Here is a 19,562-nt window from a genome sequence, read left to right as displayed (position 1 = left end):
CCCGTTTCCGCGGGCACACAACCCCCAGCAAGCCCAACATATTCAGGAGCTGTTCCGCTCCCAGCAGAGGGACAGGCCACATGCAGCATCCCCCTCTCCCTCACCTCCTCCTTGCACTACAGCAACATGTGCTCAGAGTCCACAGAGCACAGACACTGGGGCTGGCGCAGACACTGTCCCGCAGCATGATCTCTCTTCAGGCTCACATACACTTTCGTTAAGAGATCTTCAGGTAGTGGCTGCAGACATTAAAGCAACTTTTACCACAGCCCTCAGTGACCTAAGGAAAGACCTTCACTCATTAGGTACAAGATTAGAGGAGGTGGAATTTACCAGCAGAAATAATGCAGAAGCCAATGGAGATACAGCAGCTGACAGTATCACACGCATCTCATATTTCTACAGATAGATTGAAGATCTAGATAATCGTAGCCGCAGACATAATATCAGATTGCGTGGTTTGCCAGAATCTGTGGAACCATGTGACATCCCTAAAACAGTAATTGCGATCTTCAATGACCTGCTTGGTCACCCGCCTGCTGCACCTATTGATTTGGAACGTGCACACAGATCGCTTCGCTCCAGGGGCAGAGAGTCTGACCCCCCAAGAGATGTGGTGTGTTGTTTGGTCAGCTTTCCCATTAAAGAAGACATTCTCAGAAGGGCCAGAGAAAGAAGACGCCTTTTATATCAGGGTAATGAGATACACCTGTTCCAGGATCTCTCCTCCATGACCCTGCAACAAAGGCGGGAACTTCGCCCCCTACTGGACACACTTCGCTCTCATAACATACCATACAGGTGGCGATTCCCATTTTGCCTTTCCGCTCAAGCACATGGGCGCACAGCTTACCTGCAAGTTCTAGAAGATCTCTCCAGCTTCTGTTCTTCACTGGACATTCCTCTGGTTGATCTTCCAGATTGGCACAGATCTTTGCGCCTCCCAAGTGCCTCAGAATCTGGACGGGTACCAAGTGAAATGGATTGGCAAGGCCCCCATCTTCGCCGCCGCCGATCGGTCCCCTCAACTCCTCCAAGACTTCCTGCTAGAGGCTCTACCACCAGCAACAGCCCGACGGCCTCTCCTGCACACCGCAGACTCCGCCATCACGCTTAAAGGCCTTTCTCTGCTCTCTTTCCTGATTTCCTCTCACCCGCAATGCTCTCCCAGCGTAATGTCTCCTCAAAACCCTCCCACCTAACTCTCGGACTATGCCTGTAGCACTTTGGGTCTCTTTTGGCCCTTCCAATGGACACCTTTAACCTTTTATTTTGGAATGACCACTCCACCTGCCCTAGCCTTGATCCTCTGGTGCCTCTGCAGACAACGCCAAATATGTTTGTAGGATCATGAAGGTCTTGTATTTCCCATTTCAGTTTCTTCAATGGACTGCCAACCATAATATATTTCATCATGCCTCCTTCCTACCGCTTGCCTTCTCATTGCGACATCAGTACTACCTCAGACCAAGACTAGGGGGAAGGTAATCAAGACATCGCTTAGCCCTTTTCATAATGCATATGTTGAATTATCTGCTACCTAGATTCTCTGGAGATCAAGGGTCTCCAGACCCTCTGTACTCAACACCTATTTGATTACATACCTTCCCAAGGGACTTCTGGTGGTCTTCAAGTTACCAGAGGTGGATCCCACACCCTCCCATGCACATTATTTCCACTCATCTGATTCTGATGCCTGCTGCTTGTATACAGTGATTATTTTGAGAAGCTCCTACCATCGATTAGCTTTTACACCTCCTCCTGGGGTTGTGTGGGGTGGCGGGGGGGGGGGGGATTGGGTAGGGGGACGGGGGAATTCGGGAACTGGGATTGTATTTCCATATCATTTTTATGTTTATGCATGCTTGGGGTCGAGTATCACCTCATTAAGTCCTTCAGATGTTGTCCCCTGCAGGGTTTGGCCTTCTCCCTCCTATGCTGCACTCGCTCCCACCCAAACCATGTTTATAACTTGCTGATCTTGACGCTATCATGTAGGGTTCCTGTTGGGCTCCCTCTTTGTCCCATCCCCTCCCCTTAACTGGCTTACACTACATTTTATTTACCGACACAAGGTGCTACTTGATTCTCAGAATGCCTCGGGGTTCCGAGGGAGGGGGGTGTGGGGATAGTATGGGAAAAGAGGGGAAATCAGGATGAGAAAAGAAAGGACAGAAGAGAGGTATCATAAGGTAACAAAATAGAGATGGTGCGTTATGTCTCATTTTTCCTAATGGGTTTTCTTTGTTGGTTGATTTCACCATGATTGGTTGCAGGGTGGATTTGATTTAAATCAAACTGATTTAAATCACGATTTAAATCACGATTTAAATCACTAGTCAGTAAGGCTTGATTTAAATCATAGTTTTCTACATAGACTAATTCTTGCTGGTATAACTTTAATATGCAAGTAGCTGAAGATTTTTAGCATAACAACTTTTCATATTAGTTTTGTTATCCCCAGTTAAATAGGTTAATCATTCATATTTGGACAACTTTTCTGTTGTACTTAGGAAGGATAAAAATAATCATTACCTTAATAATAACAATTTAAATAGATTTATTCAACTGAAAGACTGTCAGTTATCAAAGGCCTTTGATAACGTGCTCGTTCGCACGAAACGCGTCAGGGTGGAGCCTAGCCGGTGATGTCACGCCGCCCCGCACCTCGTGGAGGCCGGTGGCCATCTTTGTTTCTGGGCTACCCTATGTGAGTTTACTACATTATGTCCTAATAAAAGTTTATGAACATACTACACTATCAGTGCTTTTTTGGGTGGGCTGTATGGTCGAGCCCCCCCTTTTTAAGGTGGATATCATTTTTGAGTGTCCTGGTCTGAGGAGTCCGGATTAGCTGTATGCCAACCATTGCTGGATGTCTGGTGCCCCCCTGCTGGTTAGAGGAAGGAGCATCCCTACCAGAGTGACAGCCTGCTAGATGACCCACATTGCCTCAGCCTTCTAGTACCAGGAGTGGTCTGACAACTCAAATGCGCACATTGTGCGCTTTCTGGTGAGTGCATAAAGTTTACCCACCTCTGAGCACGGAGTCGACAGCATTTGCACCTTTTACTGGGACAATTGATATATCACCTGAGGACGTTGTTTTCACTTGAATCACTTTAGCCACCACTTATTTTATTCATATTCATATTTTTATCTTATCAGACGTATGATTTATGAGTCATTTCTTTCTTAGTGCTGCATATGATATTATTATCTATAGTGTGAAGGTTTGGGTTTGTACCTTTTATGCCAGCTGCTTACCACTTATTTCCAAGCGCTCGTTAATTTTTTACTAATCAGAAAAATATTGTTTCTATTCTATTCACTGAACTTCTTGAAACTTAGCACTGAAGGGGTTGATTCTGTATTCATAGGTTTGTAGAAGTTAGGATGAAGGTCTTTTTCTTAACTCTGTTCATGTTATAACATTTTTGCTGTGAAGAAGAGGCATGTGATCTCCGCTGAGTCAAATTCAGATTTGAGAACTGCAAAAGTAAACCAAGCATCTGTGATAATATCTTGTAGGCAGAGAAACTGCCCAATAATCTTACAAAAACCTCTGGAAGAGCATGACATTGTGAATGGATTAATGGAATTTATTTACCAAAAAAATTAAACATATACAGCCTTATTCTACATAATTAAAAAACTAATCTTTATTTCATGATGGAATAACCTTTGGATGGTAATATATTTTCCTCAAAAAGCATTTTATTTAAAAAAATCCGATTTAAATCAAAAAAATCCGATTTAAATCAAAAAAATCCGATTTAAATCAAAAAAATCTGATTTTTTAAATTTTTTTAAAAAAATCATTGATTTTCATCCACCCTGATTGGTTGTCATGTTTTGTTGTTTCCTTGACGTTGCATTTTTTTTGCCCTGCATAGATTGTGACATGGTTTTCTTTTCCTCTATTGAGTACGCAGGTTATTCACCTGGCCCTCACTGTTGCTTTATTTTCGACATAGACATTCATACTGGCTCTGCCACTGTACACTTACGATATCATATACCCAGCTTAACACCCCTGGGCCACACCTCGCCTGCATTCCACTCAAACCTGTCTATTAATCATTTCCTCATCCACAATACTTTAACCACTAAATACCTTGATGTTGCACACATTGGTTCCTTTCCCTCACGATACATACAACTTTTCCAATTTATACCCCCAACTTGTTGCTGCGTCTTAAGCCACCTGCTATGTCGGGTGATGGCGGTTGTACCCCTATCTATTGTTACACAAAACTGTGCTTACCCCTTCTCTTAATTTCTTGCATTCTTTAAGGTCCATTGCCCGGCGGACTCTATCATTTTGGATCTAAGTCCACCGCCTTCCCCACCCAGCGAGCTTGGAGAGCTCTCACTGACTTTTTCCGGCCACCTTTACACCCTTGTCTTTTTTTTCCGCTTCCTTCCCTCCTTCGTTCCCTTACCTTCTAATTCCTCCCTACCCTTTTTTCTTCCTCATTCTTTACCATATTTTGGTGGGTTAGCTGGTCTACCCCCACTGCCGGTTATCTCTTCCTCTCTATTCTTTCCCCCCTTCCACCTCCTTACTCCTTTTCCCTTCCTTCCTCCCCCCCCCCTTTTTTTTTTCTTCACCCCATACTTTGTTTCTCATCCCTTTAGGTTTCTTATACTTCTTTGGACATGACTTCCTCTAACTCCCTGTCAGGACATCTTTCGCTGAAAGTTCCATCTATTAATGTGAAGGGTCTGAATACCCCTGAAAAACGCTCCCTCCTGCTTTCACATTTACATAAACAAAGAGTGGATATTTTCTTCCTCCAGGAAATACACTTCCGTCAAGATGCTATACCCAAGATTTCTAACTCCCATTTTCCAACAGTTTATCATGCCCCCAACCCTCACGCTAAATCTAAAGGCGTTGCCAGTTTGATCACTAAGCACCTCCCCCTGACTATCGCGGAGTCACTTCCAGATCCGGAAGGTAGATACCTGTTTTTAAAAGGTAATTTTGAAAATAGACCCATCACTTTAGCAAACCTCTACGCGCCCAACATCAGACAGGTTTCTTTTTTCCGCTCGATCACCTTTTCTCTCTCCTCCTTCCAGACGGGCGTCCTAATCCTGGGGGGAGATCTTAACGTCCCCCTGTTCCCTTTGTTGGACTCTTCCTCGTGAAGCTCTTTCTTGTCATACAAATCCCTTGGACAGATTCGCACTCAATTCCAAGATCTACAACTTCATGACTCTTGGAGAGTCCTCCATCCGAACGTCAAAGATTACACATTTTTCTCCCCTCCACACAACAAATATTCCAGAATTGATTACCTTTTTATCTCGCAAGTAGACCTCTCTCTCCTCCATGACTCTTCTATCGAACCGATGATCCTATCTGATCATCACCCTATCACCATGACATTACGTTTCCCTGAAAAATATTCTCGCTCTAAGATATGGCGTTTGGATGCCTCTCTTTTTTCCGACTTAGCAAATGCAGCAGAGGTCCGCTCCCAATTGGCGGACTATTTTTCAAATAATCAAACCCCAGATACTTCTTCTTTAACACAATGGCAGGCACATAAATGTGTTATCCGAGGGGTCTTAATAGCTATGGCAACAAAACGTAAAAGAGAGAGACAGGCACGTTTACAACAACTGTTAGACCACATTAAATTCCTGGAAAAGGCACACAAACATAATCAGGCTGCCTCGACTTTGTCTGATCTTATGAACACCCGCACACAGCTCTTAAACGAATTAGGTAAGGCAGCTAAACGCAGATTCATCTTGTCTCAAAAACGTTTTTATGAATTTGCAAACAATAGCGGGAGATTCTTAGCCAGATCCCTCTAGGCGAAAAAGTCGAGTTTAACGGTCCATAAGATTAGGGGCTCGGATGGATCTTTGGCCACCTCAAATGCGGATATAGCCTCCCACTTTGAGCAATATTATAAAACATTATACAATCTCCCTCCGGAACGCTGCCCTTCTGATGCCGATTGTCAAGGTCCTACCTTTTCCCAGAGGTTATGTTACTCCATGTGCTGGCATCCATCTTGGATTTCTGCTGAGCATGGTGGGAATCCTTTATGCCTTCAGGTCTCTGAGGTCCATCCCCCAGAGGGGTGTGGCTGATGACATATAAGCCTGTGGTCCGCACATGCTCTTTGCACTTGTGTCTTGTGTCTTTGTGTTGCTATTACTCTGTTCTGACTCTCGTGACTCTCCTGGAATCTGATTCGGCTTGTGACTCGACTATTCTTTGCATTCTCCTTTGATCTGACCCTCTGTTGCTGAACCCGGCTCGTGACCTGTGATTCTCGTCTGCTGTCCTGTACCATTTTGTCCCGTTGTTGTTGACCCGGCCTGCCTGACTACTCTATTGTCTTTTCCACCAGCTACACGCCATTGGCGGCGGCCATTACCGCAACTGAGGTGTCTCGGGGGCCGCGACCTGGTTCCTGGCTGCGTCAAGTCCATCCCTATCATCAGGGGCCCTGGTGAAGGGCCCCTGAGGGACTTCAGTCTGTGGGTGGTGGTTGTCGTCAGCCAGTGCGTTACATTGTTTAGGCCTGCCTGTCCATTCCAAAGCTCCTGCCCTGACACCGATAAACCTAGAGCCACTCTGATTTCTGATTTTCTTCATCTCTATAGCCCGTCCGCTATACCCGAAGATACTGCTCAGGATTTGAAACATCACATCAAGGCAGAGGAACTCTCCCGAGCCGTCAAGCAAATGAAACCCAGTAAAAGCCCAGGCCCTGATGGTCTTTCAGTAGCATATTACAAGGAGTTTTTAGATATTCTGAGTGGGCCCTTCCTTTCCGCCTTTAACACCTTTTCTTCAACCCCTACGCAACATCATCGCCTTTTGGAGGCCCATATTACTGTCATTCCCAAAGATGGTAAAGACGTGATATTGGTTACCAATTACAGGCCCATGTCTCTTTTGAATATAGACATCAAAATATATGCAAAGATTCTAGCCAATCCTCTCCTTCCCTTACTACCCTCCTTGATTGACCTTGACCAAGTGGGCTTCCTTCCGGGTAGGGAAGCGAAGGACAACATCATCAAGGCCCTTAACCTTCTCCACCAGCTCCATGACTCTCAGGGTCCCAGATTTTTTCTTTCCCTAGATGCCGAGAAGGCTTTTGATAGAGTGTCCTGGGATTACTTAAAGACATTGGACTAGGAGACAATATGCTCAATTTCATTATGGCTCTATACTCTGGCCCAACGGCACAGGTCTGTGTGAATGGGCATTTATTGCATCCCTTCCCTCTCGGGAATGGTACGCGTCAAGGACGCCCTCTCTCCCCGCTCCTCTTTGTAATTTCATTAGAGCCACTGCTATGTAAACTCCGCTTGAACCCAGATATCAGGGGTATTTCCGTTGTGAATAAGGAAAACTTGCTGGTTACGCGAATGACATCTTACTGTTTCTGACGGATCCTCGGATTACGTTACCCAACCTGCTTAAAGATATCTCATTCTTTCAATTTATCTTGAATCTTAAAATCAATCATTCCAAATCTTATGCCCTAAACATTACCCTTCCTTCGGATCTAGTTTCATTTTGCCAGTCACAGTTCCCATTTTAATAGGAAAGGGATTCCCTTACCTATCTGGGAATACAGCTTACGAGTAACCTTTCTGATCTTTACGCCAAAAACCTCCTTCCAGCCCTTAGATCCGTCCGAGAAGACTAAGTGGCATCGCCCATGCTTTTCCTGGTTTGGGAGGGCTGCTATACTAAAAATGAACATCCTGCCACGACTCCTCTATTTATTTCAAACCTTACCTATCCATTTACCACCCGTCTTTTTTGTTTCGTGCAGAAGATTATGTTCACTTTTTCTCTGGAATCACAAGCGCCCAAGCATTTCTTGCTCTCAACCCTAAATCCAAAGGAGGGATTGGACTATTAGATCTACAACTTTATCACTGGGCCTGCCATCTTACCAGGATAATTGATTGGAATATTAACTCCACCACCAAAGCGTGGGTGCAATTAGAAGATTCCTGCTCCTCTTCCCCCTTAGCATCGATCCCGTGGCTCCTGACTAAACACACTCCTCAGGACCTCCTCCTACATCCAATAATTGGACCTACCCTTAAAACCTTCCGTTTAGCCTGTAAGTTGGCCTCCATCTCAGACACCCCTAACCCACTAACTCCTCTTCACCTCAATCCGGACTTCCCTCCAGGTATGCACAAGTCCTTTCCATCAGAACATTGGCCACATAGTCAAGTAACAGCAGACCATTTTTTTCACAAAGGCTAGCTGAAATCTTGCTCTTCACTGGCGAGTATTATGAGAGACAACACCTTTCCCTTCTGGGCTTATCTTCAAACCAGGCATTTCCTTCTATCTCCTGTGTATCGCCACAAATGGACCCGTCCTCTCACCTCCTTTGAATTAATTTGCTCTAAAGCTTAACCACAGAGGCATCTAGTGTCATTAACATATCTTCTTCTTCTTGGCGATAGGACCCCTGACTTACTTCCTGCCTGTCGAGCATGGAAAAGAGACTTAGATATTGATTTTTCCTCCTCTGACTGGGACCAAATTTTTACTTATTCTCATAAGTGCTCATTGAATGTATCGGCACAAGAAAACGGATACAAATTGGTGACACGTTGGTATAATACCCCTACTAGAATCCATCATTTTAATCCATCTAGACCCAGCAATTGTTGGAGATGTGGAGCTCCTGTAGGATCCCTTCTTCATATTTGGTGGTCCTGCCCTATTCAGCCCTTTTGGCAGGAGGTACATCGCATAACTTCATAGGTGTCTACCCTATCTATTGAGTTCTCTCCGGCCCAGCTCCTCCTCCACCACACTTCGCTTCCCAAACGTATGTATTTCAAATCACTAGCAATGCATATGCTCAAAACTTTGCCAACGGTTTTCTGGGGATCTATTCACCCCCCTACAGTACGAGATTGGCTTATACGTTTGGGTAGAATTGCGGAGATGGAGGAGCTGATTGCTTCCTCCCAAGACAACCCAACTAAATTTTCCCATACATGGTCTTGCTGGATTCACTTCCGAACGACCCCTGAATATCACTCTCTCATGGGCCTTGCTGCTTGACTCTGATGCATTGGTGCCCATCAGTGCCACCTAACAATGCCTCCTCATCAGTGTTGCCTATTAGTGCCCATCAGTGCAGCCTATCAGTGCCCATCATTGCAGCCTCATTAGCGCACATAAGTAAAGGAGAAAAATTACTTATTTACAAAATTTTATAACAGAATCTAAGAAAAACCTTTTTTTTTGTCAAAATTTTTAGTCTTTTTTTAGTTTGTTTAGCACAAAAAAAAACAGTGGTGATTAAATACCACCACAAGAAAGCTCTATCTGTCTAAAACAAATTTATAAAACTGTTGTTTGGGTACAGTGTTGCATGACCGCGCAATTGTCATTCAAAGAGTGAGAGCGCTGAAAGCTGAAAATTGGCCTGGGCAGTAAGGGGGTAAAAGTGCCCGGTAGGCAAGGGTTAAATTATAGCAAATGTTAAAAGAAGGTAATTTTTTTCTATAATGATCAGTGTGTTTTTTTTTTTATTCCACCTTTGGATGAAATGTATACATGTTATTCTATAACTTGTCCTGCTAAAAATTATACTAAAATTCTGATTCTTGTAAAAGCAGGACGGGTTTACTTTAGGATCCATCTGCTCATGAATTGATTAAACTGACCTCTCGTATTTAACCATTTCCAGGACTTTACCCAGAATAGTTTCTTTTTATTCCTGATAACATTGTAGCTGTTGGTTGCTGTTTACATTGTATTAATATTTACTGGAAAGCAGCGCAATGTCTATTCTTCTACAGGTAAGCAGCCCCAGAGGAATGCTGGTAGGTGGGTGTAGAATGTTCTTCTGTTGTCTTGTAGCCTAGGAGTAACTGTTGACACGGCATCCAAGCTGAGTTGACAAGGCAGCCGGATCATTTCTGTACTCTGCAGGACTCACAGAGAAAGAAAATCTGAGATGTGCTCCTGCTAAATCCAATCAGTCCGTTGTTTATTTAAAGAGTACATCTCCTGTGGGATGCATGTTCTGCCCCTGATGACTTTCACCCGTCATTGTGCTTAGTTGTGTAGAAGAACTACTACTAAACCCAATTAGAGGTGAAATGCACTGCGGAGGATGCCTGCATCTGGCAGGTGATGTACTCATTCTCTGAACTAACGATGGATCAAGCTGAATTTCGTCTCTGTTCTTCACTATTCTTGCTATGTTAGAAAATGAAAGTGTCTTAGCAACGTCCTAGCAACAAGGCAGGATGGGATGATGACATTTTTTCGGCCAGGCTTTGGGAGGTTCGTATATGGTCTACACCTACAGCACAGGCATTATCAAACTTTAGTCAAAGTCAGGACTGGGACAAGGGGTGGGCAGGAGGGACAGCTGCCCAGGGTCTTCCTCTTCTCCACTCGCAATTCCTAAATCAGTGGCTAACCAGTAGGGTGCACATTTTTCTACTCTTACAGATTTTTCTACTCTGATAGCTACTGATGCCACACATGCTCCAACCACCTGTTCTCATCCCCATTCTATTTTCTACAAAGCAAGCAATTGTGGGCTAAATGGTTAGCGCTTCCACCTGGCAGTACTGGGGTCATTGGTTCAAATCCCAACCATGGCACCACCTGCCTGGAGTTTGCATGTTCTCCCTGTGCCTGCGTGGGTTTCCTCTGGGTACCCCGGTTTCCTCCCACACTCCAAAGACATGCTGGTAGGTGAATTGGCTTCTGTCTAAATTGGCCCTAGTATGTCCATATATGAATGTGAGTTAGAGACCTTAGATTGTACACCCCTTGAGGGTTATTATTATTATACAGGATTTATATGGCGCCAACAGTTTGCTCAGCGCTTTACAATTTAAAGGGAGACAATACAGCAACAATACAGTTCAATACAAGAGGGTTAGGAGGCCCTGCTCCTTGGAGCTTACAATCTAACAGGGAGGGGGAGGTGGTAAAAAAGGTAATAGCTGCATGGGATGATCTGATGGAGGTGGCCCAAGTAAGTCCTTAGGTGGAAGAGGGACAGATTTCCCTGAATAAATGAGTTTTCAAGAATCTCCTAAAGATGGGGGATGAACTGATAGTAGGAGGAATAGAAGATTCCGTTATTAGCTGAAGGTGGGATAGGCTTCCCTGAAGAGATAGGTTTTCAGAGATCACCTAAAAGTGGGCAGAGTAGGTGATGGTTGGATTGATTGGGGTAGAGAGTTCCAGAGGATGGGGGAGGCTCTGGAGAAGTCCTGGAGATGAGCATGGAAGGAGGAGACAAGGGAGCTAGAGAGCAGGATGTTATTGTTAGTGTTTTGAATTTTATTCATTGGGCAATGGGAAGCCAGTGGAGGGATTGGCAGAGAGGGGTGGAGGACACTGAGTGGAGGCCAGTGGAGGGATTGGCAGAGAGGGATGGAGGACACTAAGTGGAAGCCAGTGGAGGGATTGGCAGAGAGGGATGGAGGACACTGAGTGGAAGCCAGTGGAGGGATTGGCAGAGAGGGATGGAGGACACTGAGTGGAGGCCAGTGGAGGGATTGGCAGAGAGGGGTGGAGGACACTGAGTGGAGGCCAGTGGAGGGATTGGCAGAGAGGGGTGTAGGACACTGAGTGGAGGCCAGTGGAGGGATTGGCAGAGAGGGGTGGAGGACACTGAGTGGAGGCCAGTGGATGGATTAGCAGAGAGGGGTGGAGGACACTAAGTGGAGGCCAGTGGAGGGATTGGCAGAGAGGGGTGGAGGACACTAAGTGGAGGCCAGTGGAGGGATTGGCAGAGAGGGGTGGCAGATACAGAACGGTTAGTAAGGTGGATGAGTCTGGCAGCAGCATTCATGATAGACTGAAGAGGGGATAGCCTGCGATGAGGTCGGCCAATGAGGAGGGAGTTACAATAGTCAAGGCGAGATATAACAAGGGAGTGAATAAGTTGCTTAGTGGTTTCCGAGGTTAGGAACGGCCGTATCTTGGAGATGTTGCGGAGGTGAAGTCTACAAGATTTGGACAGTGATTGGATTTGGGGATGAAAGGACAGATGGGAGTCTAGGATTACACCTAGTACCCTGGCATGAGGGGAGGGACTGATGGTTGTGTTATTGATCTTGATGGAGAAGTCAGGGGAGGGGCACGGGCTGGGGGGAATAGGGTTAGGGACTGATGTGAATGTAAATTGCGTAAATTGATGGCGCTATACAAGTACCTGTAATATTAAATAGATTGGCCAAACGTGTAGTGAACACTCCAGGGCAACCATGGACATCTGGCACAAAGGGAGCGGAGAATGGGCACAGTATGGTACACCCATTCTGTGTTTTAGGAGTATGGGAGGAGGTGCAGTTCTGCATCCTTGTCCCGGGGACGTTGAACAAACCTGTCCTGGTACTGGTCAAAGCTGCACAGTTTGTGTTTAATTTACAGGTGCCCCTTGCTGACATAGACAATTTTTTGGTTAAGTTGAACTAACTCTATAATCATGCAACACACACTCTCAAAAAAAAAAAAATCAACAATATAAATGAAATAAAACAAAAAACAAAAAAGTTTATAAAAAATATAAATAAAAAAACATAATAGGAGAAATCAGGAAAACAATAACTGAGGTGAGAAGAGAAAGAAGCAGTTAATTAAGAATGATTAGGGTAAACTAAGGGTTATTAAGGGGTAAATGTTGTTTTTTTTTTCTTTTTAAATTGTTGGAATTGCTGCTGCAACTCTATTCTCGTGTGATTTTCAGTGCAACTTTGCAGTGCGACGTTCATGCGAATTTGAGGCAACATTAGCGTCCATGGGATTCTAAGTTGCACTGAAGTCACGTCAAACTAGCGCAGGAAGCTTTTCGTCAAACTAGTGCAGTTGCTATGACTTGAGTTGCATTGATTGGAATGGCTGCAATTGAAATAAATGTGCTTTGACTTCTCATGGGACTTTATGTGTTTCAAGTCACATGACAAGTCATAGCAGTGTGAACCAGGGCTGAGCTTGGGTTCACACTGAAATTCGCACCAGTCTCTGTGCGAGTTCCGCACTGCATCATGATTGCACCCCTTTCATGTGAACCTCTGAGGGTGCGTATGTTAAGCTAACAACACCTTGAAATTAATTCGCAAAACACGGTGCAATGTGCAGAATTGGATAGCAAGGGTGTGAAGACCCATGCGTTCTGATCCTGGTGTGGACAAATGAGGGTCCTGCACTCTTTTGATGCAGATGCAGTGCAATCTAAGCCATACAAAATGTATGGCTCTAATTGCAGCGCACAGAAATCGCATGTGATTTGCACAGGAATGCGGTGTGGTTCCTGTGAGAATCACATGCGATGTGCCGCACCGCATCAGTGTGAACCCGGGCTGAAGGTTGTTTTAACTGGCATCCTATGCATATGAAAGTATACTCCTTTATCTGCAGATGATTAGAACAGAGTAAATAAAAGGTAACCAAAATGTTACTTTCTATCCCTCTGTCTCACTTCTGACCATTTGGAAACTCGGGTCAGTAGGGGGCCCCATGAGATGCCCCTGGTACCTTTTTCATAGGCTTTTTTGAGTTTGTCAGGGACATAGGGACCCCATGATCCCCTATTGCCCGGGGATCCCATGAGTTGTCAGTCCGCCCCTGCTTCTGAGGATTGTTTATAAAGGCAGTTTGGAAGGTCTGTTTTTTGATAGAAGTGACTATAAAGTTGGTGATAGACTGTGAAGTAGACGGATGAAAATGTCATTTTTGGAGATTCGGATGTATCTTTTTGCATCTTTTTTTGTGATCCAAGTTGTCTGAGAGTGGCATGAAACAGATTTCAGACTAGCCCTCCAGAATCCTAGTTCAAGCTCAACACTGCATCCAGACCAAGGATCCAGCTCCCAGCTCCAGAGTGTTGCCAGCCCTGTTACTCATCAATGTTGCTGTAACTTATGTACAAAGGAGCTTAATGGAATTATAAATGGCTTTAGGAATGAATTTCATTCCATGGTATGGGGTCTCTGTTTTAGACTCCAATGATGTTTTGCCCATCTGGTGCCTTTAAAGCCAAGCACACACGTGCCGAACCAGCATCAGCCGATTCAATATATATTGGCTGAATTCGACCCATATGTATGACACCAACACTGAAGAAGCGGGCCGATTGGCCGCCTTCTGTCTAAGGGGCATGACCAAAAAACCTGGTAGTGTGTACCAGGCTTAACTCTCTTTATCTTTTTCCTTTCAGGATAGCATGCCTAGGTGAGATTCACAGAAACACATATAATGGAAAATACAAAAAGTAAAACCAAAGGTCAGGTTCAAGTGGATGGCATAGAGCTTCAACCCATCATTGCTAATTCCAAGAAGAAAAAGAAGAAGAAGAAGACTACTGCACCTATCCTGGATGGAGCCAAGGTTTGAACTATCATGATAAAAATACTCAAAAACCCTCTCGCACCTAAAGAATATATATATATATATATATATATATATATATATATATATATATATATATATACAGTGGGAATCGAAAGTTTGGGCACCCCAGCTACAAATGTGTATTAATGTGCATAAAGAAGCCAAGGAAAGATGGAAAAATCTCCAAAAGGCATCAATTTACAGATTAGACATTCTTATAATATGTCAACAAAAGTTAGATTTTATTTCCATCATTTACACTTTCAAAATAACAGAAAACAAAAAAATGGCGTCTGCAAAAGTTTGGGCCCCCTGCAGAGTTAATATCTTGTACTGCCCCCTTTGGCAAGTATCACAGCTTGTAAACGCTTTTTGTAGCCAGCCAAGAGTCTTTCAATTCTTGTTTGAGGTATCTTTGCCCATTCTTCCTTACAAAAGTCTTCCAGTTCTTTGAGATTTCTGGGCTGTCTGTCACGCACTGCTCTTTTAAGGTCTATCCATAGATTTTCAATTATGTTGAGGTCAGGAGATTGTGAAGGCCATGGCAAAACCTTCAGTTTACACCTCTTGATGTAATCCCCCGTGGATTTCGAGGTGTGTTTAGGATCATTATCCATTTGTAGAAGACTCTCTTTAACTTCAGCTTTTTCACAGATGGCATCAAGTTACCATCCAAAATGTGCTGAAATTTTATTGAATCCATTTTTCCTTCTACTCATGAGATGTTCCTTGTGCCACTGGCTGCAACACAACCCCAAAGCATGATTGATCCAACCCCATGCTTAACAGTTGGACAGAGGTTCTTTTCATTAAATTCTGTGCCCCTTCTTCTCCAAACGTACCTTTACTCATTCCGGCCAAAAAGTTCAATTTTAACCTCATCGGTCCACAGAACTTGTTTCCAAAATGCATCAGGCTTGTCTATATGTTTATTTGCAAAGTTCAAACGATGATTTTTGTGGTGAGGACGTAGAAGAGGTTTTCTTCTGATGACTCTTCCATGAAGACCATATTTGTACAAGTATCTCTTTATAGTGGAATAGTGTACCACAACTCCAGTGTCTACCAGATCTTTCTGGAGGGATCGTGCAGTCAAACGTGGGTTTTGAATTGTTTTTCTCACAATCCTGCGAGCTGTTCTGTCTGATATTTTTCTTGGTCTTCCAGATCTTGCTTTAACTTCCACTGTACCTGATGACTGCCATTTCTTAATTACATTCCGAACAGAGGATATTGACATCTGAAAACGCTTTGCTATCTTCTTATAGCCTTCTCCAGCTTTGTGAGCGTCAACTATTTTCAGTTTCAGTTTTCTAGACAACTGCTTAGAAGAACCCATGGTACTGATTGTTGGGGCAAGGTCAGATGAGTCTGGGCATTTAAAATCTTTGAGATTGACATCACCTGGTCTTCCCAGACGATGATTGAGAGCAATCCATGACACTGGCAGGTCACAGCTTTGCAAAGGGGGAAGTGCATGCTATAAATTCTGCAGGGTGCCAAAACTTTTGCAGACGCCATTTTTTTGTTTTCTGTTATTTTGAAAGTGTAAATGATGGAAATAAAATCTAACTTTTGTTGACATATTATAAGAATGTCTAATTTGTAATTTGATGCCTTTTGGAGATTTTTCCATCTTTCCTTGGCTTCTTTATGTACATTAATACACATTTTTAGCTGGGGTGCCCAAACTTTCGATCCCCACTGTATATATATATATACTGTATATCTCGGCATAAATGAGTACACCCCAATAGAAGGGAAGAGGCTACCATCACTCCGAGCCCTTGGTTGTCATGTACTTTTCCAACATGACAATGATCCAAAACACACCTCTAAAGCCAGTGTTGCATTTCTGAAGAAGAACCGGGTGAAAGTGTTTCAGTAGTATAGTATGTCTCCTTATCTGAACCCAATCGAACACCTATGGGGAATTCTGAAGAGACAAGTTGAGCATCACTCTCCTTCTAGCATCCAGGCTCTAAAAGAGGTCATGCTTAAAGAATGGAAAAAGATTGATGTTGCAATATGTCACCAACTTGTTCATTCCATGCTTAGAAGACTTGGTGCTGTCCTTACAAATCATGGAGGTCATACAAAATACTAGATATAGTAGTTTTTGTTGTGGGGTGGATTCATTTTTTCTTCAACTAATTTGAGTAAAACTGAAGATTTTGTAATCTAAGTTATATTATTAACCTATAAAACTCAGTTTTGTCGAAATTTTGGAAATTGTTTTTGTGTTCATTGAGATATTGATTGAAAACTTATCTTTCAAAAGGGGTGTACTCATTTATGCTGAGCAGTGTATATATGTACTGTATACACACACTATATTGTATCATATTTATATCCCAACTCTAGGCTAATTTATATTACGTTTTGCATGCAGCAGGGAAAGATTAGCATCTCCACCAAATTTTTGCCCTCTGATTATAACTTCTTACAATGCTTTCATTGCTAACTGAGAATGCCTGCCCCACAGCTGCATTTCTTCTACTGGTGTCACGGGAAATTATATTTTTTTTTGGATAAGCATGATAGAAGTTCCCACTACAGTGCAGCTAATCTTCTGTCATCTGGTCTTGAAGGCCAACTCTAGAATGAAGTGTAATGGATATTGATTCATGGGCTTCCAGAGGGAAGGAGCTCACATCTTAATAGATAATATTATAATCTAGTGAAAAGATTCCCTCAGTGACATTAATTCCAAAATTTCCAAAATTAGCAATATCAATTGTTCGAGATTTCTTCTTCCAACAAGATATTGTATATTTCATATTCTCATTATTTTTAAAAAGTAAACCTTTTCTCTACCCATCCTCTTCAATTCATCTTTTTCTTTTTTAACCTCTTCTCTATAATTATTGTCAGCTCTCATTTCTTTTACTTCCTCTCCTCATTCTTTATGGTCATTTTTGGATTCTTTAACTACCCCTGAACATTCTCTCAAAGTTTTGTCCTTTACCATCCACCCTGGTGTAGACTTTCTATAGCATCCTTTCTCTGTTATGACTGCTCTTAGTTTTCTTCTATACATCTCTGATTTTGCTTCTCCATCTCTTTGGGCTTCTTCAGTATGATGTGTCCCCATGTCTCTGTTCCTCCTTGAGGTTATGCGTCTCCTCACCCCTAGCCCTCTTTGAGGTGATGTACAGTGGTGATCGAAAGTTTGGGCACCCCAGCTAAAAATTTGTATTAATGTGCATAAAGAAGCCAAGGAAAGATGAAAAAATCTCCAAAAGGCATCAAATTACAGATTAGACATTCTTATAATATGTCAACAAAAGTTAGATTTTATTTCCATCATTTACACTTTCAAAATAACAGACAACAAAAAAATGGCGTCTGCAAAAGTTTTGGCACCCTGCAGAATTTATAGCATGCACTGCCCCCTTTGCCAAGCTGAGACCTGCCAGTGTCATGGATTGTTCTCAATCATCGTCTGGGAAGACCAGGTGATGTCAAGCTCAAAGGTTTTAAATGCCCAGACTCATCTGGCCTTGCCCCAACAATCAGCACCATGGGTTCTTCTAAGCAGTTGTCTAGAAAACTGAAACTGAAAATAGTTGACGCTCACAAAGCTGGAGAAGGCTATAAGAAGATAGCAAAGCGTTTTCAGATGTCAATATCCTCTGTTCGGAATGTAATTAAGAAATGGCAGTCATCAGGAACAGTGGAAGTTAAAGCAAGATCTGGAAGACCAAGAAAAATATCAGACAGAACAGCTCGCAGGATTGTGAGAAAAACAATTCAAAACCCACGTTTGACTGCAGGATCCCTTCAGAAAGATCTGGCAGACACTGGAGTTGTGGTACACTATTCCACTATAAAGAGATACTTGTACAAATATGGTCTTCATGGAAGAGTCATCAGAAGAAAACCTCTTCTACGTCCTCACCACAAAAATCATCGTTTGAACTTTGCAAATGAACATATAGAGCCTGATGCATTTTGGAAACAAGTTCTGTGGACCGATGAGGTTAAAATTGAACTTTTTGGCCGGAATGAGCAAAGGTACGTTTGGAGAAGGGGCACAGAATTTAATGAAAAGAACCTCTGTCCAACTGATAAGCATGGGGTTGGATCAATCATGCTTTGGGGTTGTGTTGCAGCCAGTGGCACAGGGAACATCTCATGAGTAGAAGGAAAAATGGATTCAATAAAATTTCAGCAAATTTTGGATGGTAACTTGATGCCATCTGTGAAAAAGAGCGGATGGCTTCTACAAATGGATAATGATCCTAAACACACCTCGAAATCCACGGGGGATTACATCAAGAGGCGTAAACTGAAGGTTTTGCCATGGCCTTCACAATCTCCTGACCTCAACATAATTGAAAATCTATGGATAGACCTTAAAAGAGCAGTGCGTGACAGACAGCCCAGAAATCTCAAAGAACTGGAAGACTTTTGTAAGGAAGAATGGGCAAAGATACCTCAAACAAGAATTGAAAGACTCTTGGCTGGCTACAAAAAGTGTTTACAAGCTGTGATACTTGCCAAAGGGGGCAGTACAAGATATTAACTCTGCAGGGTGCTTTTGCAGACGCCATTTTTTGTTTTCTGTTATTTTGAAAGTGTAAATGATGGAAATAAAATCTAACTTTTGTTGACATATTATAAGAATGTCTAATCTGTAATTTGATGCCTTTTGGAGATTTTTCCATCTTTCTTTGGCTTCTTTATGCACATTAATACAAATTTTTAGCTGGGGTGCCCAAACTTTCGATCCCCACTGTATCATCTCTCTGGCCCTCTTTAAGATAGTGTCCCCTTACTCTCTTTGGTCCCCTTTGAGCTGGAGTGTCTTCTCTTCCCTGGCCCTCCTCAAGCTGAAGTACGTACTAGCTCCGTTCTCTCCCTTGATTTGTGTGCTGTCTCCACCTCTTGTCCCCATTTGAGCTTCATTGTCTCCTCCATTTATAGGACTATTTCAATTGTTGTTTAATTTTCCATCTACCCCCCACCCAAGCTATTTCTGTCTGACTCTCCTTCAGATAGTGTGTCTTATTCTTTCTGTCTCTTCTTGAGATGTTGTGCCTCCTCTCTTTGCCCCCCCAAATAGGTGTTTTTCTCCTCTCAGGTCCCCCTTTGATTTTGAACTTGTCTGTTTTTTCCTCACTAGCCCTCTTTGAGATGGTGTCCTGCTGTCTTTGGCCCTCCTTGAGATGCT

At 43.1% G+C, this 19,562-nt stretch overlaps 1 protein-coding gene across 2 annotated transcripts in view; it reads left to right on the top strand.

Moving 5' to 3' along the window:
- Positions 1 to 14,026: 14,026 nt before the first annotated feature.
- LOC149435695 (transient receptor potential cation channel subfamily M member 2-like) overlaps positions 14,027 to 19,562 on the top strand; it is a 155,722-nt gene continuing 150,186 nt past the window's right edge. Inside the window, exon 1 of one of the 2 annotated variants that reach the window (XM_089662481.1) lies at positions 14,027 to 14,383. In XM_089662481.1, coding sequence (XP_089518607.1) covers positions 14,252 to 14,383 — 132 coding nt within the window. In that variant the 5' untranslated portion in view covers positions 14,027 to 14,251. The remainder of the gene's footprint in view (positions 14,384 to 19,562) is intronic. The other variant, XM_089662480.1, reaches the window with a different exon arrangement.

This window comes from Staurois parvus, unplaced genomic scaffold (assembly GCF_062004578.1).
Source record: "Staurois parvus isolate SC_StPar_1 unplaced genomic scaffold, SC_StPar_1.0 ptg001481l, whole genome shotgun sequence".
NCBI classification, from domain to species: domain Eukaryota; kingdom Metazoa; phylum Chordata; class Amphibia; order Anura; family Ranidae; genus Staurois; species Staurois parvus.
The sequence above is the reverse complement of the archived record's forward strand: the minus strand, read 5'-3'. Positions and strand labels throughout refer to the sequence as shown.